At 38.4% G+C, this 26,772-nt stretch overlaps 1 protein-coding gene and 1 pseudogene across 7 annotated transcripts in view; both read left to right on the top strand.

The window, feature by feature from the left end:
• GABRA4 (gamma-aminobutyric acid type A receptor subunit alpha4) overlaps positions 1-26,535 on the top strand; it is a gene marked incomplete at both ends in the record, with an annotated part of 66,060 nt that extends 39,525 nt beyond the window's left edge. For all 6 annotated transcript variants that reach the window (XM_082611040.1, XM_082611039.1, XM_082611042.1 and 3 more), the window contains one exon: positions 26,002-26,535. In XM_082611040.1, coding sequence (XP_082467166.1) covers positions 26,002-26,535 — 534 coding nt within the window. The remainder of the gene's footprint in view (positions 1-26,001) is intronic.
• LOC309798305 (serine/threonine-protein phosphatase 6 regulatory subunit 3-like) lies at positions 14,742-17,501 on the top strand (annotated as a pseudogene). Its single transcript has one exon. The product of its transcript is annotated as a serine/threonine-protein phosphatase 6 regulatory subunit 3-like (transcript).
• Positions 26,536-26,772: the final 237 nt, after the last annotated feature.

Raw genomic sequence — 26,772 nt, 5'->3', positions numbered from 1 at the left:
AACTCTTCATATACAAAATGAGTGTATTATTGTCTCCAGCTTATCCAACTATGAACACTTGTGTATATCTGGGATTATTGGTCTGTTGAACAGATTTTTATTTTAAAAGAAAACAATTTGAAGAATACAAACTACAAGACCAATGCTTAACACAGACCCTGGCACCCAATAAATGCCCCTCCAATATTTGTTGACTGAGTCAATGAATAAAAGAATGAATGCAATGTAGTCTCTGTAAAATATTACTACTACTAATAATGACCAGAAAGAGAAGTCCTAGATGACAACAATAACAGAGAAAACTCCCATAAACCCATTCCAGCACTGTGTTTTTATTTTTGAGGCCCACACGGAGCTTTGGGATTACTGAAGGAAATCTAGATAACTCTTTTATTAACCTGAACCTACCTGATTTCTTTGGAACTCTTCCCTAGGAAGGAGCTGCTTATCCCTGCCTTTTCATTGTCTGTGCCTTTTTTTTTTTTTTTTTTTTTTGCGGTATGCGGGCCTCTCACTGTTGTGGCCTCTCCTGTAGTGGAGCACAGGCTCCAGACGTGCAGGCTCAGCGGCCATGGCTCACGGGCCCAGCTGCTCCGCGGCATGTGGGATCTTCCCGGACCGGGGCACGAACCCATGTCCCCTGCATCGGCAGGCGGACTCTCAACCACTGCGCCACCAGGGAAGCCCATCATTGTCTGTGCCTTTGACTCTTAGTTTTGTTGTTTGGGTTATCTCTGTGTCTTAATATAGATGAGCTACTAGATGGGAGATGAGAGTCATGCTCAACTCTGCTGTTGAGGCTATATCTAGAAAACAAGTAAATGTTCTCTGGTTGCATGTGGAAAAAGGATCTAATCGATAGTCTTCTGAGAACTGGTTTGAATGGAGAAGCTCTGGGAAGGGCATCCTGCTTGGAAGGTGAAAAAAAAGAAGCCTCTGTGGAGCTTGAAAGGTGCTTCCCTGGAAAGTGAGCAAGAGCTGGATAACCATTTAGTAACTTGCTAGTTAGAGTCTCAGAGCAGATCCTTAACTGAAGAAATGTTGACAGCAGCCATGAGTTGACAGCTGGGCATTTGATCTTCCCTGGCTACCCCTTCCATGAAGCAATGAGCCTGTGATTTGTTTTGAGAAAAGCCGGGTTTTATTTGGTTGAACCATGTAAAAACACCATTTTTGCTGGTTAAAAACAATTTTTAGAAAGTCAAAACTGGTCTTTTGAAGTGAAGATGAGGCCAAGATCTGACTTTTAATTTCCTTTATCAGCTGCCTCTTTTTGACAGCAAAACAGGTAATTAGTAAGAAATTGTGCTAGTGATTATAGTGATTGGCATTTTAAAATTTATTAGTTTATTTGTTTTCAAGACAAAGATTGATTTTGGAGCTGAGAATGTCAAAACTTTGGAGCTGTACTCCTGGTGCCTGATGGGGGCACATCCTCTGTAGGCATCTTAATGCTCTCAGTAGGATTGTTTTGTTGGTTTGTTTATTTCATTTTGTCTTGAAGCCAGAGGAGCTTCAACAGGCACTTTCCCCTGTGCTGAGCTCATTCTTGCTGCTTCTGCAAGCAAGAAACCCACTTTGCTAAAGCCTTAGCTGATCCTGAAAAATGTTAACATGCTTTCTGCTTAATGTTTGCCAACGGGCTGATCTAAAAATGGCACCAAGGAGGTTACCTATTATCCACAGAACAAGAATACATTTCAGGACAGAAATAGATTATGGTCAATGGAGACTTGATCTGCTGACAGAAAGTTATATTGGTATCCCTAAGCAATTCATAAAAATAAGAGATTGTACATGGTGAATCCTGTTTTTTTTAATTAAAAAAACCCTCTCTCCTTTAGTAGCTTTCAATATTTAAGCTCTTTTTCTCTTATTTTTCCACAGTGTTTATTTGTTGAATTGCATTCATCTTTCAAAACTCCATAAATCACTCATTTTTGCACATTTGCATGGGTTTGTACCATAGCCAAATTTATTTTATCAACCTCATTACTGCATATACTTTAAAGACATGTATCGAAGCATCAAATGAGGTAGAATATGGGATGATTTAAAAATAATTTTTTAAATGGAACATGCAGTTATTTTCTATGTGATCTTCAAGTTCCTAGCAAATTGGAAATTTTTGTTACTTTTTTCAATTAATGTATGATGGATAGGTTGATGCTCTCTTTGCCTGTAACTACGCAAGTTTCTGCCTGTTGACCTACCAGTAAACATTTGTTCTGGACAAAATATCCTGGCTTGACCAATGGAGTGTATGGTTACCCTAATGATGGAGCAGAAGTCTTTCTCTAGCACTGAAAATTTGCTAAAGTATTTCAGTTAAATGTTTTCCAGATAACAATCTGAATGTATATGACTGTAATATTCATGCTAAAATGGAGTCAAATGTTAAAATTAAAATCCATAGGGAATTTCAGAATCTCATGAGGCAATCTGAGATAATTATTTGCTACAATTAACTTCCTGGTTACTAGCCAGTCATTCTGTAGCCATTAAGTGGAACTAGCCACTCACAGTATTAGAAATTAGAGCATCTAAGTTACGTAAAATCTTAGTGTCTAACTTCCAAGACTCATAAAATTGAAGAAAACAGAGAAGTAAAAAGGATCTCAAATCTTCATTGTTTGTGCAAAGTAGGGGCGAATTATTCTATAATGTAAAACAGTTAGATACTGTTGCTTTATTCTCAGAGGTTTTATTATTGGAATGTCTTCCTCATTTTGGAAAAAAAAAGATACAGAAAGATGTAAAATTTGGGGCAGAAATATGTAGGGTGAAATCAGAAGTATAAAAGTTAGAAGAGAAACACTGAATAAGATATCTCTTCTGTGTTACTTGCTGGGCTCTGCTTTGTGTATTACCTAAGCACTTCAATTTTTAGGGTTTTTTTCTGTGAAGAATTAATCGAGGAAATCCTAAAGTTTCAGCATATATGTTGGCCTGAATGAGAATACATGCTGGACTTGTACTGGGAAGAGAGGGTACAACTCCAATTGTCACATTCTGGATAGAACACTGCTGTTATTTGGGATTCTGGGATTCTGCCGGATAGACCTGATTTTGCACTGAGTAGTATAACCTGACTCGTTATAGAGCTGTTCATCTCAGCAATAACTACATTAAATATGAACATTGTGTATGTTTATTCCAGGCCAATCTGCCAGCACAGTAGAGCTAGCAGAATCATACACTCTCAGCAAGGCAGGCAATGAGACAGAATTTGTTGTTGTTTTTTCACTAGCTCGCCATAGTGTGCTTCCCCAGTTTGAATGCTTTCTGCCATCTGATTATTGTGTTTACTCCGTGGTGTTCTTTCTTCATGTCATTAATATCCTATTTTCTGGCTGAGGTTCTCTTTATTTATGATAATAGTTTGATAGGTTTCCAAAGGATAAACAAGTGTGATTATTTTAATGGTTCAAGTACAATTTGGAAATTGAGTGGCGGTCTTATGGCTGTTTCAGATCAGCCAGATGTGTTCATGGCCTAGGCCCCAGCTAGGTTCACTACTAGAACAATTTTAAAGGGTGCTGAGATGATAAAGACATTAGCCAGAAGCCTCCTGATATATTGATGGTAGATGATAGGTTAAGATAACAAGAACATATGTCCAAGTGGACTATGTTACCCCTTGTGACAATTCATTCGGTGCTACCATTTCCACATATGCACTCCCCATGCTGAGCAGATATACCTGTAATTCAGGTCTGAAAATCCAAGTTATCCAGGTACCAAAAAGAACCAAAAAGCTAAATTAGGTAAAAGCACTTTTTGGTATACTGTGTAGTGCCAACCTATATGAATATGCCACAATATATTTAGTTTTAGTGCAAAGCTAGTTTTTATGATACCCGAATGCTTCGAAAGCTGACAATGCATGAGTAAAAAGGGACTCTCTGTTAAGGACAAAAATTTAATCAGAAACTCATTCCAAAGTTTAATTTCAGTGCTCAGTTTTGGGTTTTTTTTTATCAGTAATTCAGCAAGCTGACATTAAAAGTTGCTCCAGTCCTCTTTTTAGACTGATCATTTTAACTGTTCCCTCCCTAATTACTCCACCAAGCAGAGAGAAAGAGCCTGTGAAGCCTGGCTCCCAGGCTTTTTAAGAAATTAATGAATATTGCAAAAATTGTGTGGTGCCAGAAATCATTTTTCAAGACGGCTGCAATGAGAACCACCCCCACCCCCCCGCCACAGGCTATCCATCCCACATGCATTTCTTACAATGTATGGCGGACTTTTTGTTCCCTCACCCTTGAACCTGGGTGGACCTATGACCACAGTAGAAGTAGTGCTTTATGACTGTGAGGCTGGCGACTCAGGACTGCTTTCTTGGATCCAGTCACCATGCTGTAAGGAAGCCCAGGCCACATACAGAGACCACAGGTAAGGTATTCCGCCTGACAGTCCCAGCATCAATGGCCAGGCATGTGAGGGAGGTGACTCCAGTACCAGCTGCTTTGACTGAAACCACATGAGAGACACTGAATGAATGAGAACTGCCTAGCTGAGTCCAGCCAACCTCCAAACCCACGAAAGATGGTGTTAAAATGATTGCCGTTGTTTAAGGCCATGATCGTTTGGGGTAATTTGTTATGCATCGCTAGATGGCTGGAAAACACATCTTTTAAGTCAGACATACTCAAGTCAAATACTGACTCTTCCTGCTGCTAATGAGATGATGTCAGCCAAGATCTCAAATTTCTCTAATTCTCTTTGTTCATCTTACAGATGCTTAATCTGGTATACTGCAGGTGCTCAATCAACATGAGTTTCCCCAATCTCCTCCCTCCCTCCCTCTCTCCTTCCTTCCTTCCTTCCTTCCTTCCATCTTTTCCTTTTTTGCTTGCTTACTCCTTTCCTCCCCTTCCTTCCCATGTAAATTCAATGGAGTGCAGCTGCTTTTGTGGTAGGCCATTTTAAACTGGAATGTGTTAGTACCAGGTGTGGATTTAATTGGACCTTTACTTAGAATGCAAGCAGACAGAATTCAGTAGGCATTTTTTTTTTTTTTTGGTGAAAACTGCTGAATCACTTGTTCCAAAATCACCATAAAATATGCTCAGACCTTCCACAAACAGTGTGTATGGTGTGATCAAGTGCCTTGGGAGAGTGGGGTAAATATATTTTTAAAAAAGGAAATGTTTCCATCAGTTCACAGCGAACATTATCTGAATTCACTTCAGGCGAAGAATATCTTAAAAAGCTAGATAAAGGAAATGAAGGCATGAGCAACATGTTATTTGTAGGAATGACATACATTATCTCCTTGGCAACTGCAGGGTGGCATGCAATTTGGCAATCTATGTTGTGTCATCTTGGATGCATGGAAGTCACTGTTTCCTATGGAAACAAAGGAAAGAACAACATGAGAAAAAGAGTTCTGATTTTAGTATGCTGAGAAAGTATTTTAAAACCAAGAGGCCAGCAGCCTTTCACAGCAGAACCAGAACTCAAAATGGCATTAAATTTTCATTTATTAATTCCACAGTGCTTTGGAATATGGATGAGATCCAAATTTGCTTTGGCCCTGCTGAGCTTTTTATTCATGCTTTATGGTCAAATGATGACTGCAGACATTTGTGTGGAACTTTCAATGCCCCGGGGTGTAGTAGGTCTTTCAGAAACATTAGGACGTCAGCTTATGCACGTTCATTTGTTTACTCATTCAACAAATATTTGTCGAGTGTCTAATTTGTGCCAGGCATTGTGCTGGGTATTGAGGCTACATAGACCCTTTGCCTTATGTCTTATCACCACCTTGTCATATCCATGGGATATTGTAGTAGTTCTTTATCTGAAGTGAATCAATAATTTAGAAAACATTCATTTAGCCCCGGCCTGGAGAGCCTATTATATTGGAGCCAAGGGATAGCAGAAATGAACCACATGGCTGCACGATATTTGATGGGGCACAGAACAGTTCTCATCATGGCTTTTCTTTGGTCAATGATTTTGGTGAATTTTCCTAGGTACAGTCAGCTTGTTTTCATGGCCAGCTTCCAAGTGAATGGCTCCAAAATATTTATGATAGCGACTCATGCTCAATATAATTTCATTTGGTAGGTAATTTGATGAAAATGAATGTCTTAAATGAAGGAAATTCAGACTGCAATATAGCTGGCTAGAGTCTAAAAGTTTCCACCTTGATGAAATTCAAAGAAATATCAACATTATAGGATGCTACAAAGGCAGCCCACATGGTTGCAGTGGGACCGCTTGACCACAGTAGGAGAATGAAACGGCTGGTGAGGTGAGATTAAAGCATGACCTCGGTGTTGCCAGTGTTACCAATGGGCTCCTGGGAATTCTTCCACAGTAGTGCTGGAGATAAGGACTTGAGATTCACTGTGGAATAGAAGCCTGGATTCAAGAGTCAGTTCTTTCCAAGGATGATCTTGCCTTTCATTAATCTGTTTAGTGTCTCCAATGCATGGCCTTTCCTGCTTATTCTACATCCACTCCCAACCTCATCACAGCAGCAGCTGAGGCATTTATCCACGTTTCTGAGACCTATAAAAGAATGACTGTGAAATAGACAGTTAATGTCCACCAAAGAGCCTCACAAAAAAAGCCTTCTAGACTGACTATTCTAAATAGTGATTTCAGGTGTTCTAGCTCTGAGGAGTCAAAGCCATATGGCTGATTTTATAATTTCAGTATTAAAATTAATGACCAGATTTCACTTCCTGGATTTTTCCTCCCTAGGGTCTTATTTTACTATGTCCTCTCTAAGAGCAATATTTTAGCTTAGAATTTTCTTGGGTTTGTGGATATATTCATGGAAGATTTAAATAGCATTGCAGCTGTACAGAAAAGCTGTTCTAGTGTGTGCTTTGAAAATCAGCTTTTCAATAACTGATAGCTTTAGAACTGTGATTGAGAGGAAAAATTCAGTCCTTGTTAAACAAGCTATTTCAGCCACTGGCTCCGTGTTTCAAGCAGTTTGAAGGAAGAGTGGCTTACAACCTCATCACTTTGCTCCCAGAGAGGCAGGTTGGTGCCCATGGCCCTCGTGCATTTCCTGTGTGGCAGCAGAGGGCACGAAGAAGGTGGGCCTAGATCCAGGAGGTGACTCTCTTTTGCTCCATAATGATCACTCAGCCATACTTTTAAACAGGCAAATGCATGAAATGGGAGAGGAAAGACATTTAATTCTGGTTATCAGTTAATATTCCAGGATTGACTCATTAAACAGTCCATTAACTACTGTAGTGGCCCAGGGAGTATAATCTGGATAGAATAAATGACTGTCATCTGGTTTTCAAGTGGATTTAAATAGGCTGCTTTTGGCTATATAGCTTTGCCAACTACTTATCTCTAGGGACACATTGTGTGAGACTCATTTTTGCTGTTTTGAATGTATAGGAGTGAATGATTTTGTTGTTGATTTATTTCAATAGAGTTTACTCATCACTTATTTAAATATTATTTAGTCATTGGACTAATTTTGATTGAATGCTTCTTAGTTTGTGGTACTGTGCTGGTCTGTGGGGAGAGGAAACTGGTAAGTCAGTGTTGCAGCCCTAAAGAAACTCACAGTTGGGAGGGGCACTCACGCAGCGTGCTGGATGCTAGGCTAGGAAGAAGCATAGGATACTGTGTGAAGATGTCACAATCCAGATTAGCATTTCTGTGGTGGGAGATTCTGATGAGGGTGGAGGGGCTGTCAGGTTAAACTTCTCAGAGGAAGCGATGGCTAAGTCCTATCTCAGAAAACACAAAAAGGAGGCAAAGGTGATAGAGGAAAGGGAGTGAGAAGAGGATGTGACAAGCCCCTGAAGCAAGACAATACAGCTCATCCTTGTAGAACTAAATGAAGACATCCTGGCTAGAACCCAGGTGTTTTAATTGGGTTTCCCCCAAAGCAGACTTTGTTGCAAGGATTTGTGTGCAAGCAATTTATATTTGAACTGATCCCAAGATCACTGTGAGGAAAGTGAGATGGCAAGGAAGACAATCCAATAAAGTGTTCTAATGAGCAGATTTATCACTGTGTGCTCATCGCGCCAGAGGCTCTCCCAGAATTCGTGTGGAACCCACCTCAGAATTGTCCCGTTGGGTGGCAGAGAAGTTGAGGTACTTATTTATCAACTCTTATCTCTTGTTGATTAGGCTTATTCAGGAGATGTTAACTTTCTTCTACTTCTGGTCAAACCTTCTCTCCCATTCCAGTCAAGCTCCTGTAGACAGAGCTCCCCTTAGGGGAGAAAAAGCTGGTAAGACACAGACTGTCTGGAGTGATGTCTGGGTAAACCAAATGAATACAGACCAGGCACTCATAGCATATGCTACACTAGGGCACCCAGAGTGGTTAAGAGGAGGGTTTGGGAGTAAAGGGGAGATGTAGCTGGACTGGAAGGCAGGATCCAAGTCATGTAGACTGTTACGTCATGTAGGTGTGTGTGTGTTTAGAAAAACAATAGCATACCAACTGAAAGACTTTAAACAAGGAGGTGGCATTATGGATGTTACATTGTGTAAATATTATTTTACACATAATAGAAGAGAGAGTAGAGAGAGGGAATGTTCATAAGGATATGAGGTCTGAGAACTTTAATAGCCTCTGAGTAGCTAAGTGAGAAATGTTGAATGCCTTTCCATGGCTTTGAAGAAAAATAGGAAGATTGGAAAAGTACTGAGGAAGCTGGATGGAAAAGAATAAGGCAGAAGGAGGCAAGAATCATTGAAGTTTTGTGGCTTGCAAAGCTAACTGGAGCATGTGCTAGTCTCTAAGATCTAGCATGTTTGTTTGGATAAATGTATTGGGTTCATTGGATATGAATAAATTTGTACATAGATTTGACTTTGCTCAAAAGGGCTCCTTAAGGTTAAGAATTTGGGGCTTTCCCTCCACCTTTTTTTTTAAATTAATCAATTTATTTATTTATTTTTGGCTGCGTTGGGTCTTTGTTGCTGCACGCGGGCTTTCTCTAGCTGTGGCAAGCAGGGGCTACTCTGCCTTGCGGTGCACAGGCTTCTCATTGTGGTGGCTTCTCTTGTTGTGGAGCATGGGCTCTAGGCGCACAGGGTTAAGTAGTGGTGACTCACGGGCTTAGTTGCTCTGCAGCATGTGGGATCATCCCGGACCAGGGATCAAACCCATGTCCCCTGCAATGGCAGGTGGATTCTTAACCACTGTGCTACCAGGGAAGCCTTCCCCTACTTTTGTATCACCAGAGCCAAGAACAGTGCCTGACATACAAATTGGCACTCAATAAATATTTGTTGACTAATCAAATGAATGAATGGATGAATGAATGAATGAAAAGTTTGTTATGCCCCTAGTACATGTCCTGCTGGAGATATGGGTCTTCAGGTTGGAGAAAAATTTGGGAAGTAGACATTGATTTTATGATATTGATATAAATATGGTAATCTAAGCCACTGGACAGGTTTATTTATTTACCTGAAGACTGAAAAAACTGAGATGTCTGAGAGTTGAACCCTGTGGAAAGGTGACAATTTAGAATTGGGTAGAGGAAGAGCATTCCACACTGGAGACTGAGAAGGGTAAGGGGAACATACCTAGATTATGGAATTTATAGGACCAATTTAAAGAAGGAAGAAGTGATAAGCAGTGTTAGATGCTGCCAAGACAGTATGTAAGATGCAGATTTTAAAAAGTGTCTACTGGATTAATCCACAAAGAGTTCCAAGGGAAAGATGGGAAGGGAAATAAAATAACAATGGGTTGAAGAGTAAATGACAGGTGAAGAAGTGGCAACATTAAGTGTAGACAATTTTTCCCTAAACTGGCAGTGATAGAAAGAGTGGTAGCTGGAAGGGGTCAAAGGTTAAGGAGTTGTGGGACTTGATATTTTCATTTCCTTCTTTGTAATATGAGAAAAATTTTGGTATGTTATATGTTGAGAAAGTGCAAATATTTTTTAAATTGCTAATATGATTAAGTAGAACAATAACCACAGGATTGTTGATTTTATGCTCTCTTCAAATATCCATCAGCCTAGAAGGAAATCTCTTAAATGGGAATCCTCAATTATCTCTTCCTACAGTTGGCAGATTTGGGCAAGTTGGGTTTTAGCTAGTTCTTAGCATTGCTGCAAGGAGTGGAGCTAATTACTTTCACCTAGGAATAGAAAGCAAGATGAATTTTGAAGAGAGCACAAAATGTAAGGTTCCCACACATTCCCAACATTTTCTGAGGTGGATAGTTACAATATTAATTTAACACTTAGTTCTGTTGAAAAAATACAATGAATACCTGAGTATAGAAATAATGGAAACTTCTATTATAATATTTTATTTCACAGTGACTATCTACATTTTTGTCTTAGACTATGGATAACAATATCAAAATAATATTTAACAAGTATTGATCACTTACTGTGCTTCAGGTAGGGTGTTAAGTACTTTATGAATACTAATTCATCAATAACTCAGTAGTTATCATTATTATCCTCATTTTACCCAGGAGAAATACGTAGCACAGAGAGGCTAAATAATTTCCCCAAGACCACACAGCTAGGATTTAGCAGAGGCCAAAGCTTGAACCTACCTGATTTTAGAACCTATGGTTCTGACATTGGTTTTTAACTATCAGTATACTGCCAATAAGGATGAAAATGAAGATAGATATTTGGTAGCTTTTGGTTTTAGGATTCATTTTATTGGTGTCTATAGAGAGCACATTTCTCTTCCTGCCTACCAGATACTTGTGTCTTAGCTGCTTGGCTGAAGTGGTTACATTGGTGTTATACATTAATGTGCTGATGAGCCATTTGCCATAAATTGCAGCTCAGCTACTGGTTTAATTCCTGCTAAATTTGCAATCTGCCTTTACTGAAGTTCAAAATTTCCTTTCTTGTCCTAAAGTGGTAGAACATGCAAAAGAGTCTAATACCTTATTTTTCTAGCTCAAGTAAAATTATCTAGGCTCAGAGAGAATTTTAAAATTTTCACTTTGGAGGAACAGCTGTTTCAGCATGAGAGCCTTATTAAATGTCGAATGGTTTTGCTAATGCCTCGTTGGAAACTACAGCTGACAGCATGGCACTTACTCCTCAGGACAAGTCAAATTATTTCCTGGAAAAAATCAAAATGGCTTCAGCTGTTTAGGGGGTTGTCTGTTTGACAACTGGTGTGGTAGAATATCAATTTCTTCTGCTGACTTAATATGCTGTTTTACTATGGATGGAGATTTGTAATGAATTGTGTTAACAGGAAAATTCAACATATGCTTTATGACCAATTGACTGTGCTTCCACTTGTAAAGACTAGGGAAAGGGATTGATTTTTAAAATATAAGAGCATACACAATAGGTGCTTAATGAGTACTTTTCTGCTACATACACATGTGTACACACATTAACTTTATACATAATTTGGCGCATGCATTGCTGAACTTCATTAACTTTAATTATTTGTAGATACTTACATGTTTGAAGAATCATTTTCAAGTCAGAAACTAGAGCTAGTGCTTATGTTGAAATCTTCCCTGGGTTACAATTAAAGTTGAAATTGCAGTTTCCTATGCATGGTGGGGGAGTGTTTTAGTTTTTCCATATATTTGAGTAGTAATTTTGTAAACATCTTTTGCAAATTCTATATTCAAACTTAAGGGGAAGTCTGCGGAAGGAAGTTGAGGCACAGCTTCCCTCTTGTAGAAAAACTTCATAAAAATGTGTTTATCATATAGAAGATGCATATTTTGAGTGGTGATGCTGGTTCATTTTTCAAACAACCTGAAGAGAAGTTTTCTTCAATTAAAAAAGAAACTTGGCACAGCTAGATTACATTTTTGGTTAATATAAAATTTTCTGTAAAATAAATCATCTAAATGTGGACCTATTTATAAATATTTATTTAGGCCTGAATGTAGAAGTTATATGTGATACAAAGTCATATCCATAAGCACATTATGACAACTAAGTACCAAAGAAGTTGAACGAATATCAAGAAAAACAGGAGCAAGAACAGTTCATAAAAACTATACAATTTTTACAGATACTGGAAAGGAAGGATTAATCAGAGGAAGATTTTTCATGGGATAATGTGGATCAAACAGTAGTACAGTATTTACCTTATAATAGAAACTAAATAAATGTAACTAAAATCCAAATCTGAAAAACCAAGCTGTTCATAAATGTCACTTAATCTGGTTTGGGTTGTGTGGACATTTTTCAGGTAAATTCTTTTTTGCTTTCTTTTAATCCCATTAGTGTAGCTTTTTAATATAGCAAATTAACATATTTGCTGTCTTAAGGAGCTTCCTGAAGTGGCTAAAATTGTTAGTTTGGGATGCAAATCATGACTCGAACCCATTTTAACTGTCTGACCTTAGGGGAAGTACCCAACTTTCTTAGGCTTCAGTGTCCTCATTGGGAAAATGAGAATATTAATACTATTTCCTGGGTGGTTGTAGATGGTGTGTGAGGTTATTTGTGAAAACCATGTAGTGTAGTGCTTGGTCCCTAGTAAGTGCTCAATACATTGTAGAGATGTTGATAAAGATTCAAGATTTCTGTCTGGCAAGTACTAATATCAGACGTTAATTATTTAGAGTAGCCCCTGAATGGGAAGCATTGCCTTAACAGTCTATTTCCAAAAAAATGTAAAAGAAAAGGGAGATTTTAGAACATCCTCAAGGTATCTCAAATTTTAATTGACAAGGAAAGTTATTGGTCTTCTTTATCCTTGTACCACTGAGGAAAAGCTTTGAAAATTGTTCCCCTACCACCAGGCACTTTGTTCCCTTTCCCCACAGTCCCTCTTCCCCCTTACTTATCCCTGAATTTCATCTTATGTGTCACTTTCACAAAGAGGCTCTCCCAGCAATCAGGCTATGCCATGTACTCCCTAATTTTAAAAAAGTTTCCTTGATAGCATTTATCACTTGTTATAACTTTTTAATAATTCCTGGCAGAAGTTGCAAGGCCTACACTTTTTCACCTCTGTATTCCCAGTTTCAACAAAGTAATTTGAAAAATTGGACATTCAATACATATTGTTGAATGAATGAATGAATTGGGTAAATCATTACCTTTAATAAGTCCTTCATTGCTTTTGAGCTTAAACGTGGATCTTCTATTACTCACTTCCAGCAAGAGATGAAGCATGGGACTTGAGCCTTTTTTCCTAAAAATAAATCTATTAAAGCTATCATGAATGTTTAGATTCAGTAGGTAAACATTATCTAATATTTCAAAGAAATTCAACCCCCTTTAGGTAAGATTTGTAGCTCATCAAAGACTTCCTTACACAGCACAGCTATGATTTTACAAAATGACTTGGATGATAATTCTTGAGCTTTGGAATTTTCCCCCCATTCAGAAGTATAATGAAGATCTGGCCTTGATAAATTATTCCTTTTTAGACATTGCCCCTGTTGCCTTTGCTGATGCAGATAAAATTATGACTCAGACTACTTGCTATGCCAGCCTCCTATAGGGTTGGCAGGGATCTGAATTTTTCTGGATGGCTATTTATTATAGCACAGTTTCATTATGATAAAGTCATATCAAGTCTATATTAAGAAAAAAACATTGTCCAAATGTTTTCTAAGTTCAACTATAATTTTCTGAATATTTTAAGGCTGAAACAAATCATTTCCATAGGATGATTGCTTTAAAAAATGAATTTATTTGGACACCCAAGTTAGGAATTCAAAAACGTAGCAAGATTTCTTTTGCAATATTTTATCAGATATCTACTTATATTACCCCTACTTTTAAGGATTTAAAAAGTATTCTTAATATAAAATGTGAACAGAAGTTATAAATTGTTATTAATGACATTTTTCCAATATTTAAACAAACACATGCTCTGAAATCCACAACACATGTACACACACTGTGACATAAAAGTCATAATCGGCAAGGAAGGCAAAAATATTTAGGGAAAAAATACTGGGTAGTTAAAGAAGGATCTGGAGCTAAGTCCAAATTAGAAGTTTAAATGAAAATCCCAGTTAACTGAGGTCCTCTGATTTGGGTGAAGAAAAGCTGAAAGGAACTCAAGAGGTATCCTGGGAGAACTCATATGCAGGCAACTTAGACAGTTTAGAAAGATGATGTAGATGCCCCCTGGTGGATATATGGAAGTGTTTTCATTCACCAAGGACAAGTAAAAATATTACAAAGAAATCAATGCTTAATTCCTGTCAAAAGCATCTCAATTTCTCTACGTGTCTAGTATCTTAACTCTACCTAGGATTTGGGGTTATCAGAAAAGGATACTGGAGAAGAGAGAACAGACTAGAAACAAAGAAAATATCTGAGAAGAGAAAGCTGCAAGTTTGTTTAGGTTTTATTTTTTTCCTGAGAGGGTTAACATTCACTATTTAAAAATCTTAAGATAATTGTGTCTTAAGTTTAAATTTATTAAAGTTAGATGATTGTCTTAGTCTCCTCAGGCTGCCTTAGTCAAATTACATAGATTGGATGGCTTAAATAACAGAAATATATTTTCTCTTGGTTCTAAGGGCTAGAAAATCCAAGATCAGGGTTCTGGCAGGTTTGGTTTCTGGTGAGAGCTCTCCTTCTGGCTTGCAGACTGCTGCCTTCTTGCTGTGTCCTCATATGACACAGAGAAAGAACTCTCTGGTGTCTCTTCCTCTTTTATAAGGACACTAGTTCTATCTAATCAGGGCTCCGTTCTTATGACCTCATTTGATCACACTTCCTTAAAGATCTTATCTCCAATATAGTACCCCCCTCAAAAGGGGACACAATTCAGTCCATAACAATGATTAAAACCTCTTAATGCATTTTGGGCGCTTCGCTGATGGTGTCGATGAGCGCGTTTCCCGCCTGAGCGCAACTAGCGGCGAGTCGCGGGCACCTCCAGGGGAACTTCTGTTTCATGTCGACCATCCCACTTTATTCTGCTAATCTGCTAATGCAGTAAATTGGAAGACAACCGTTGCCAGGATAACCTGTAATGGGCAAGGAGCCACAGAAAAGAAAACATTTCTTTTAATTTTTAAACTTGGCTTGAAAGAGCAGCATGTTTTGGAAATTTGATCTTCACTCATCATCCCACATAGACACAATTCTAGAAAGAGAAGATGTAACACTGAAGGAGTTGATGGATGAGGAAGATGTTTTACAGGAATGTAAAGCTCAGAACCGCAAACTTATAGAGTTCCTGTTAAAAGCAGAATGCCTCGAAGATTTAGTCTCATTCATTATTGAAGAACCACCTCAAGACATGGATGAAAAGATCAGATACAAGTATCCAAATATATCTTGTGAGTTGCTCACTTCTGATGTCTCCCAAATGAATGATAGACTGGGAGAAGATGAATCCTTGCTAATGAAATTGTATAGCTTCCTCCTAAACGATTCCCCCTTGAACCCACTACTTGCCAGTTTCTTCAGCAAGGTGCTAAGTATTCTTATCAGCAGAAAACCAGAACAGATTGTGGATTTCCTAAAGAAGAAATGTGACTTTGTGGACCTTATTATGAAGCACATAGGAACATCAGCCATCATGGACTTGTTGCTCAGGCTCCTGACATGCATTGGGCCCGCACAGCCCAGGCAGGACGTGCTGAATTGGTTAAATGAGGAGAAAATTATCCAGAGGCTTGTGGAAATAGTTCATCCATCGCAAGAAGAAGATCGGCATTCAAATGCATCACAGTCACTTTGTGAAATTGTTCGCCTGAGCAGAGACCAGATGTTACAAATTCAGAACAGTACAGAACCAGACCCCCTGCTTGCCACTCTAGAAAAGCAAGAAATTATAGAGCAGCTCCTATCAAATATTTTCCACAAGGAGAAGAATGAATCGGCCGTAGTCAGCGCAGTCCAGATATTGTTGGCTTTACTTGAGACACGGCGGCCAACATTTGAAGGCCATATAGAGATCTGCCCACCAGGCATGAGTCATTCAGCTTGTTCGGTCAACAAGAGCATTCTAGAAGCCATCCAAGGAAGACTTGGATCTTTTCATGAACTCCTGCTTGAGCCACCCAAGAAAAGTGTGATGAAGACTACGTGGACCCTCCCTTGGGCAACACCCGGTTGAATGTGATTAGGTTGATATCCAGCCTCCTCCAAACAAATACCAGCAGTATCAATGGGGACCTTATGGAGCTGAATATCATTGGGGTCATATTGGACATGTTCTTCAAATACACATGAAATAACTTTTTACACACACAAGTGGAAATCTGTATTGCACTGATTCTTGCAAGTCCTTTTGAAAACACAGAAAATAGCACAATTACTGATCAAGACTCCACTGGTGACAATTTGTTATTGAAACATCTCTTTCAAAAATGTCAATTGATAGGACGAATACTTGACGCCTGGGAAATGAACAAGAAGAAACAAGCTGAAGGAGGAAGACGGCATGGCTACATGGGACACCTGACAAGGATAGCCAACTGCATCGTGCACAGCACTGATAAGGGCCCCAACAGAGCCTTAGTACAGCAGCTCATCAAAGATCTTCCCAGACAAAGTCAGGGAGCGATGGGAGACGTTCTGCACAAGCTCCTTAGGAGAAACTAACAAGAGGAACACGGTAGATCTAGCCTTTTCTTATTATCAGATGCAACAAATGACGTCCAATTTTATTGACCAGTTTGGCTTCAACGATGAGAAGTTTGCAGATCAAGATGACATTGGCAATGTTTCTTTTGATCAGGTATCAGACATCAACTTTACTCTCAATACAAATGAAAGTGGAAATATTGCCTTGTTTGAAGCATGTTGTAAGGAAAGAATACAGCAGTTTGATGATGGTGGCTCTGATGAGGAAGATATCTGGGAGGAAAAACACATTGCATTTACACCAGAATCCCAAAGACGATCAAGCTCGGGGAGTACAGACAGTGAGGAAAGTACAGACTCTGAAGAAGAAGATGGAGCAAAACAAGACTTGTTTGAATCCAGTAGTGCCAACACAGAGGATAAAATGGAGGTAGACCTGAATGAACCGCCCAGCTGGTCAGCCAGCTTTGATGTCCCCATGGAGACAGCGCACGGGGCTCCCTTAGACTCTGTGGGCTCTGACGTCTGGAGCGCAGAGGAGCCGGTGCCGACTAAGGAGACAGGCTGGGCTTCATTTTCCGAGTTCGCGTCTTCCCTGAGTACAAAAGACTCTTTAAGGAGCAGTTCTCCAGTGGAAATGGAGACCAGCACGGAGCCAGTGGGCCCGCTGGCTTCCAGTGTGGCTGCGCTGGCAGTGCAGCCGGAAGCGCCAGGCAGCGTGGCCATGGAAGCCAGCTCTGACGGAGAGGAGGATGCAGAAAGTACAGACGAGGTAACTGAGACAGTGATGAATGGCGGCGTGAAGGAAACTCTGAGCCTCACTGTGGATGCCAAGACAGAAACCGCGGGCTTCAAAAGTGAGGAAGGAAAACTGTCTACCTCTCAAGATGCTGCTTGTAAAGATGTGGAGGAGAGCCTGGAGACGGCAGAGGGGAAGTCTGCAGCCCCCCGCCCCCCAGCAGCAGCCCAGAGCAGCGGACTGAGCAGCAGAGCATGCCGGGCGATGCGGCGGTTAACGGCCCCGTATGATGAGCGTGCTCCGCTGCCGCCGTCGCTGCTGCTGCTGACCGGGGACCGCAGGCGCCACCGTGCGGGGTCCGGGGCTGCGTCGGGAGCCCCTCGAGCCACCGCTGCTGCACTCACTCTGCAAGGGATCAGGACCAGCAACCTTTATATTCTAGAGTCTAAGACGTTGTACAGAGAAACCCAGAAGTGTACAAATACTGCACACTGACAAATACCAAGAATTTTTGCCTATGTTTATATTGTATTGTTCTAAATAACAGGTAGCCTGTGAAATAAGATCTTGCCACCCATGTAATAATAGTAGTAATACTATAGTTAAAATGGCTGTAAGAATAGTTTTATAAAAGTGAATACACAGATCTATTGTATTTGAAACATAACTATTTGACAATTATTAGCGTGACCAAAGTATTAGGCAGTTTTCATACATTTTTCACCTTGTACAAAGTTCTGAATTCATTTTTCTTCCAGGTTGGCGAGGAGTTATAGGATTGAGATGCCCTTTAAGTGTTATTTTGGTTGTTCTAACTTACAAAAGTGATTTTGAATAAGAAATACTTGGTGTTCCTTTTATAACCAGTTTTTGATTGGTAACTGTTTTCTGTATTGTTTAAAGCGGATCAAAAAATGTAAGTCTATTGGTAGAGATTAAGTATTTATTGCTACAACTTAGTTGATAAATTGATGTTATTGTAAAGCCATATGTTCTGTTAAAGTCTTGTTTGCTTGAACTGATTATCCCTACAGGTGAAACACTAGAATATTTGGAGTGTAAAAAAAAAAAAACAAAAAAAACCCACCTCTTAATGTTTTTTTAACCTTCTTTGACATTTGTTGCCTTGTACTATCCCCAGTCTGGTGTCCTTCATTGTCCCATTTCCTACTTCCAGTTTAAATGTGGAAGAAAGTCCTTTTGGCTACTGTAATTGAACAAAGATATAAAGTAAAAAGAGTGCCAGACCAATAATGCCAGACCAATATATCCACAGATACAATTCTTTTTAACATTCCATTACATTTAGAAAGTGGGCCAGCCAAACTGAGTTGCTGAAGTTCTAATTGTGAACCAGTGTTCTGTGTATGTCTTTTCATAACATCTTGAGGTGTGAATATCATCCTGTAGGGTTGGATTACAACAGTTCCTCCGGTCTTTGCTGTTTCCCTGATTACCAGTTTCTAGACTTTACTGATAGGTGGAAAGTTCCAGAAAGAGATCAGTGATGTGATACGTTAATACAATGAGATGCCTTTTTTAGACAACCCACATATTTTCTGGACATTGAAATACTTGTGGCTGTAGGTTATTTCCTACATGTAGCTTTGACATATGGTTGTGGCAGCTGGGTAGTTAAAAGCATGTGAGCTGGGTGCCGGGTGCAGAAGAACCGCTCAGTAAAAATTAACCATTGTTGTTGCTGTTGCTTTTATCCTAGATGAGCTTTTTATGTTTGTCTTACACCATCAGTTATAGGATTTACTCTAGTGTTAATCCTTACCTTTACAATGTCTAAAATGTATTTTAATTTTGTTAATTGAATTTTATATTTCCTTGTGTTTATTCTTATGTTAGCCAGCAACATTCATTTCATGGCTGACTTCACCACAGACTGTCCTTTGCTTCAGTGGTCCTCCACCTTTCTGATTATTCAAAACGGTGGCCTTATTTTTATAGAAATATAGAAAAAATATTCTAAAATCTTGTCTATGATGATTTGTTCATGAGTGACATACTTTTTTATTTTGGAGGAAGGATCTTGTTATCTGCCTTCTGGATTATTTCTATATAATGTTCTTTTGATGCCTATTATGTACTAAGCACCTTACAGGCGTTTTCTTATTTATTCCTTATGAGGAGCTACTGTTATTCTTCTGTTTTAACAAGGACTTTGAGGTTTCAAGAGGTCAACCAACGTGTCACATATCCCACAGCTAGTAAATGGCAAATTCAGTATTCGAGTCCAAGTCTGTCTGATTTGACGGTCCACAATCCTAACTCTTTAGCCAGTGTTTCCCAACTGCTGATTCCTGATGACTGGCAATAGCATAACTAATAATTAAAACTTGCTTCAAAAAGGCCCTGAGACTGATCCCAGGTTATTCTTATAAACACTTGGTGTGACTGTAATGCCACTTATTGAGCGAGAGAAGATTCATCCAGCTCAGTGTTTGCATTTGAAGAAAGTAAGTGGAGTGTGCTTTGCCCTCTACCCTCTCCAGTGTTATGTTCTTAGCGTTGGTGAACATAGCTCCTGGAGCATTTCCAGGTAGCATTCTGGTCAAGTCCAAGTCTGCTTGATCAAGCTGAGAACTTCTGCTCTGACTGGTGAAGTCTCCGACAAAAAAAATTTCCTCTCCTAGAGCCATGTATTTATACAAAGCCTTGGCAAATAAAAAGAAGCCCTAGGAATCACTGTGAAGCAAAACTAACTACAGAATCGCATATCAAGAAACCCTACTATTTTAAACTTTCAACTTCTAAATATGTAAAGACAAAATGAATGCATTCTGTAAGACATTGTTCTCTGGTAATTCCAAATTGAAGACATATATTTCTTATCCAAGTGCCAGATATTGAAAGTAATATTTCTATAGCTTATGGAAATCCAAATGTTGAATTAAATGCTAACATTGGGAGGAAATGAAATACAGTAAATGGAGAACTCGGCATTTTCATTTCTACATTTTGTTGTTCAGTGTGTAACAATTGATGAAATATTTAGCATGTTTATTTGTAGGGGATGTTTTTCATTTCTATGTGGTAGCGTCTTTTAAAAACACTACTGATGGTCCTCTGTAAATCATTACCTTGGGGTTTTGTTCCAGCTGCTGTACAATAGTTGTTTATTTCCTTATTAAATAAGATGTATGGCTAACCCCTGAAGCCCTGTCAGAACAGCCTTGAATAAATGTCTTTGCATTATTGATTTTTTTTGGTATGTAAATCATTGATATTCTAGAATATAAACCTGTTCATTACTAGCCTTGTTTGTTTTTAATTTAGAAGGGTGAAATTACATTTTATTAAACTTCATTAGCTTCTCAAGCAAGCAATATGAATGTAGCTTGCATTCTGCAAACCTCGTCGTAGTCACATTATCTCATTGCTGCTAGAGTAATTAGTTGAGTTGAATTTTCTTTTTGCAGTTGATAAGACTTCTTTAGAAATCGTGTCAGATCACAGTCATGATTGACGAATTACTTGGATTTGCTCCTGTTTGCCTGTTGCTGCTTTAATTTGTTGTTAATGTTTGAATCTACAACCTCGCATCTCTATCCCACCAGTTTCCCTTGCATCTGACTATTGTGACTAATGACAAAATGATTTCAAACTTAATCATCTTTTAAAATTCAAATTAAGCTTAGGTGCTTTTCTTGTTTGGAACCAGTGTGTGTGCTGAATACTGATGGAGCCACTGTACACTCTGTGTGAAACATAACATCACTCTGACTGTCGCATTTGTTGTTCCAAAACTTGAAGGCTGTGTGAATATTATTCTCAGTGAGTCCCGTGCCAGGTAGCTCAGCAGATTTTTCAATCCTTTCATGGTTTGTCATCATGGAAAATGCCAACTACTTTTTACATAGTAGACCTTGAGACATCAGTGTAAAATAACTTGAGTATCATTTGGCTGCCTGGCAGAGAACAAAGATTTAAGTCTCAAATCAGTCTAATTCTCTTTTCCATATATTGGTTATGATATTTCGAGTGTTGAGACTTCTTAGGCATTCTTAGTCAGCCTTGTGATTGAGTCAGTATAACTTATATAATTTAGGTACTACCTGCAATATTCTAGAAATATGCCCATAAACAAAGAAATAGTAATCTGCTGAAGGTCAGATAGAAAGTTTCTGACACTTTCTCTTTAATTTGAAAAAAGAACCTTGACTCTGTACTATATCCATTTCAGTGAAATTTATTAAAAAATGAAGTAGGTGCCTGCTGTGTGCATTAGCCTGTGATGATTAATAAGATAGTTTTACACTCTAGAAGTTCACTAATACTTTAAAACTGGGAATAAAAAGATTTGACCTTTGTTTTCAGATGTTAATCCTAGTGGCACACTTCATACTGCTCCCTCCATTTTCATAAAGTCTGGTGCTTCATTGATTCTTTTTTCTGGCCACCTTGGACTGACCCTCTCTCTTTGACTTGGGATCACTGTTTTCTCCAGACATATTCTTCAAGTCTCTGCTTACATTTCTTTGATACTTATAACTTGCATAGCAATGGATGTTGTCAGAATAAAATTTTCAAACCATCAAAAACATGAGTCATGCAAATATGGAATGAACCTGTATCAAAGTTTTATCTAACTCATTAATTAAGGTGTAATTAAATTGTAAAACTGGTTCAAAATCTTTTTTGAGAAAAGCCTATAAGTAGCCATTAAATTTTTTTCAAAAAAGGATACTAGAATGAGATTACTAGATTAGATACAGAAGTAGTTAATATCCTTCAGGGCATCAAAACCATAACCTTTGGGGCTCTTTTCTACTGGACAGGAATCTATAAGTTAATATGCAACTTCACAGTGTTTGGGGTCAAATCCAATATTAAACAGCAAACTCAAACTCAAGTATCTTCCCCTAGAGACTTAATAATCTTTGGGTGGACTTTTTAAACAGTACTTCATACTGACATTGCAGGGACATGCTGTACTCCTTTCTCATTTCCAAGTCTTGAATAATTTTTTAACATTATACTTGACTATTACAAATACTTGACTGACTCAAATATATAGGTGTAGTTTATCAAGTTCCTTAATGCCTCATCCACATTTGTGCTTCCAAAGGCTGTGCAACATGGCAGAGCACTCAGTAGGTCACTCCCTCTATGACTTTCATCTACCATAACACTTCTGCTGTTATTCTCCTCTACCGTAAAATGAGAAACTGGAATAAGTTGATCATTAGAATCTCTCCTAGCTTTAAAGTATGGTTATTCTTTAAGAATGGAATTATAAAGGGCAAAATATCTTGGCCCTTTAAAATAACATGGAATAGACAATAGGGTCCCCTAATGGTCTTTGATGAATTCTGGGCAAACTAGCTCTCTAATTATCCTAGACTGGCTGAGAAACTTCCCCTGACAAGAGGTGTGGCAATAGCTCCTGTTAGGCCCTTGATTTAATTGGTCTATATACGTTGTCTGGTGCCACAATAATGCTGCATAACAAACAACTACAAAGCCTCGGTGGCATACAAAAAAAAACATTTATTTTTGTTTTCAAGTCTGAGTCAGCTGGGAAGTTCTGTTGATCTTGATTAGGCTTGGCTCAGCAGTTCATCATTTCTGAGCTGGGACAAACACAGGTGTCTAGTGGTCAGCTATCTATTGGGTGATGTAGGATAGCCTCACTAGGATGACTGGCTCTGCTCCAAAGGATCTCTCCAGCAGGCTAGCCCAAGCTTGTTCTTGTGGTGTTGGTGGCAGTGTTTTGAGAAAGAGTGGAAGCAAGCAAGGACTCATAAAGCTAAGACCCAGAAATAACTCACCCCCACTTCCACCACATCCAGTTGGCCAAAGAAAGTCATAGTAAGTCTGTGGGGAAATAGAGCCCATTTCTTGATGGGAGGAGAAGGGGAAATTCATTTTACAAGGGGCATTAATATGGAGAGGGAGGACAAATTGGTTCCATGTTTGTATTCAATCAGCCATATTAGAACATAATTCACAGTTGGGATTTCAGGATGTTCCCAAAGGATTCTGATCTGGAGGGAAGGAAGACAGGGTCCTATAAGTGTTCTTGTGCTTCCTTCTGGGATGCAGTTAAGTCACTTAGAGTTAGTTTCATCTGTTAAGGTCTTACTTTTAAAATGCATTAGGAAGGATTAGAGCAGTCTTAGGGGGTAATTATTCCGTATTACTGAGGCAAGGCCCTTCTGAGGACTTTACCAAACGCTACATGAATGTTGAGATTTTCCATTATGTCTGGTGGGAAAATGCACTATTCCTGGCTTGGTATGTGCTAGGTACCATTTCTTCTAATCCTTTCAGGTGGTTCTTTTTGCCTTGGGTAGTTACACTTAAAAATGGGTCTGTGCTTAGCAAAATTCTCAGTGGGGACTCTTCAGACTTTTTGGACTTTTCTTTTTGGCATCAGCTTCTCTGGTACCTTTTCCTGTGAACTCTAGCCACCTTGGTTTCCTCACCTTCTCAGCTTCATCTCCTCAGTTTAGGTAATCTGTCAGATTGTTCCTGGATTCTCATTTCCCGGTCTACAGCATGCAAATTCAAGTTTTTTTCTTCTCTCTCAATGATTGTGTCCTATGTTGTCTAATGTCCAATATCTTCAAAAACAGTTGTTTTACAAATGTTTTTAGTTTTTTTGTTATTTCGTTCAGGAGAGTAAATTCAGTCCCTGTTACTCCATTTTGGCCAAAAGTAGAAATCTCCAATTCTTAGAATTCAGTCTGAGGGAAAATATGAGTTTCTAAAGATTATGGGCAACCCAACTTTTGGTAGAAGAGGGCAATGAGCAAATATCAGACTATATTTGAAAATATATATTTCTCTCCTGCTTATCCAGTTGGTCCTTTATTACTCCCTTCCCTTCTCTTCTTGGTATATTTAGCATTTTGCCACAGTTTGACCCATCATTCTGTTTTACTTTTTGTATATTTTTGATTGTGTCATGTGTGGGTGTGCATTTTATCTTCCTAGTGATATTGTAAACTCTTTAAATGTTGTGGATACACCTTATCCTTCTTTATATTTTTCACCATGTGTATAACATTTTAGAATTAATTCTAATTAATTGATTATCCCTTTCTGTAAAGAGGGACTCAAAATCTGAGGATTAATTAGGTGGTGTTTACCATGTGCTTTGTAGAGGAAAAGTACAGGGTAAATAATTGTACCTTTAACTTTTAGGTTGATGTCAATTTTGGTTTCACTTGTTTCCACCTAAATTGGCTGCCATATGTTAGACTACAATTTCTCATGAGTTCAGCTGCAAACTGTTTAGATGAATACTTCAGGCTGACATGAAGAATACATTCTAAACCTCTCAGAACCTGCTTTGGCTCTGCATGTTGTGAGGCTTTTTCTTCTTTCTCTACTCAGGGAACTTGAAGCCATAATTCACAAGTATATAAGATATGGATTGAACACTTTCAACCTGCTTGATAAGTGTAGTATTGAAAAAAGATTCTACTTGTAGAATAAACACTTCTCTGTAAGGGAGCTTACAGTTAATTGTATGTAATATTATCCATAAAATTCCTTCAGACTGCCTCCTTTTACTCACTCACTTGTGAGCTGTTCTTCCTCTCTCTCTCTTCTACTTCTCCATCTCCTCACCCACCATTTATTTCATAAAATGGTGGGGGAAGAGGGTAGAAAAAGTAATTACAATATACCCTTAATATTACTTAGAATAAACACAATTAAGACGGAAATGTGGTTGCAAAAAATCGTAGTATCTTCTAAAGACAGACATGATTATTTTGGGAATCATTTGAACAATTACTTTCCTTCATTAGTATGGACAGTCTATAGTTGGCTATATGGTTATTTATCATGCCTGTCAAAATATAAGAATTAATTTTAATACTGACCATCTGTATTCAAATGCAGTCTTGTTCTACAGATAAAATAATTTTATGGAAAATAGTGAATTCCATTTTGATTTAAACACTCTTTATTGGTAAATAGTTTGAACTCAGATATTTATGCAATGATATGGTGATGCTGTTTATATGTATGATACAACATTATTTAAAAATGATTTTCCTTTTTTTCGGCTGTGCCATGCGGCATGTGGGATCTTAGTTCCTGACCAGGGATTGAACCCACGCCCCCTGCATTGGAAGCATGGGGTCTTAACCACTGGACTGCCAGGGAAGTCCCCAAAATGATTTTCCTTTGTATTTGCATTACTAATTGTGGTGAAAAACTAAAATGCATGAGGATTTCTAGACTTTATATAATAATGTCTATGTAAGATTATGAAAATAATTCCCAGGGATTTGGAAATTAAAGCTTTTGGAGCTTCTGTCTTTTTTTAAGGAATGTTATACACATGTGGATGGTTATTATTGTTTTTATTCTGTGCCCAAAGTAGATATACTTCTTCCTGTTTATAAAGCAAACATGTACAAAACTCACTGAAATGTATACAGCATATCAGAGAATATTATTTACAATAAAACTCAACAAAGAAGTTGTACAGCTATCATCATGAATTCTTAAAGTCAAATCAAGTATAACTCTAGCTTATAGTCCTAAAAGCCTAACCTTTCTATAGATTTAAATTCTAATACTTTATAAGAATGGATAATATTTTGAAATAACAGATGTTTGATTCAGAGTTTCACATATATATATGTCCTTTTTTAGTTAGGTATTTTTAAGCTTTTACATCAAGTTGAGTGACTATAGTATATTAATAAAGGTTTATTTTATGAAAACAGCTAATTTTTAATTATTTGACCCATTTAAATTTTGTATAACTCTACGTAGAATTACATAGCCAATGTAATTTTTAATATACCTTTTCAGAACTCAAATGCCAATCTGAACATGAGAAAAAGAGCCAATGCCTTGGTTCACTCTGAATCTGATGTTGGCAACAGAACTGAGGTGGCAAACCATTCGAGCAAGTCTTCCACGGTTGTTCAAGGATCTTCTGAAGCCACACCACAGTCTTACTTAGCTTCCAGTCCAAACCCATTCAGCCATGCAAATGCAACTGAAACTATATCCGCCGCAAGAGCAATTCCACCTGCTTCTCCTTCTCCACCTAGGAGAACTGGGTATGCGCCCCGACAAGTTCCAGTTGGATCTGCTTCTACCCAGCGTGTGTTTGGATCAAGACTGGAGCGAATTAAGACCACGGTTAATAGCATAGGGGCTTCTGGGAAGTTGTCAGCCTCTACTGCTCCCTCGGCTCCACCACCTTCTGGATCTGGCACAAGTAAAATAGACAAATATGCCCGCATTCTCTTTCCAGTAACATTTGGGGCTTTTAATATGGTCTATTGGGTTGTTTACTTATCTAAGGACACTATGGAGAAATCAGAAAGTCTAATGTAATTTTGTTGCTATAATAATTTCCTAAAAGATGACGAACTTCATGCAGAATGTCTTTTTAAATGTTTTTAAAGATAAACAGTTGTTCTTCACTAAAATAAAAATTCCATGTAAGTTTTCCATTTAAAAAATTCAAGCCAGTCATTGGGAGAGTTAATTAATTCCTCAGTGAAGGGAAAGTGAGCCATCTTTCATTTCAGAAAGATGATTTAAATAGAATCAATTCAACATCCAAATTAG

Source organism: Mesoplodon mirus (genome assembly GCF_964341445.2).
Source record: "Mesoplodon mirus genome assembly, chromosome: 2".
In the NCBI taxonomy this organism is placed as follows: domain Eukaryota; kingdom Metazoa; phylum Chordata; class Mammalia; order Artiodactyla; family Ziphiidae; genus Mesoplodon; species Mesoplodon mirus.
The sequence above is the reverse complement of the archived record's forward strand: the minus strand, read 5'-3'. Positions and strand labels throughout refer to the sequence as shown.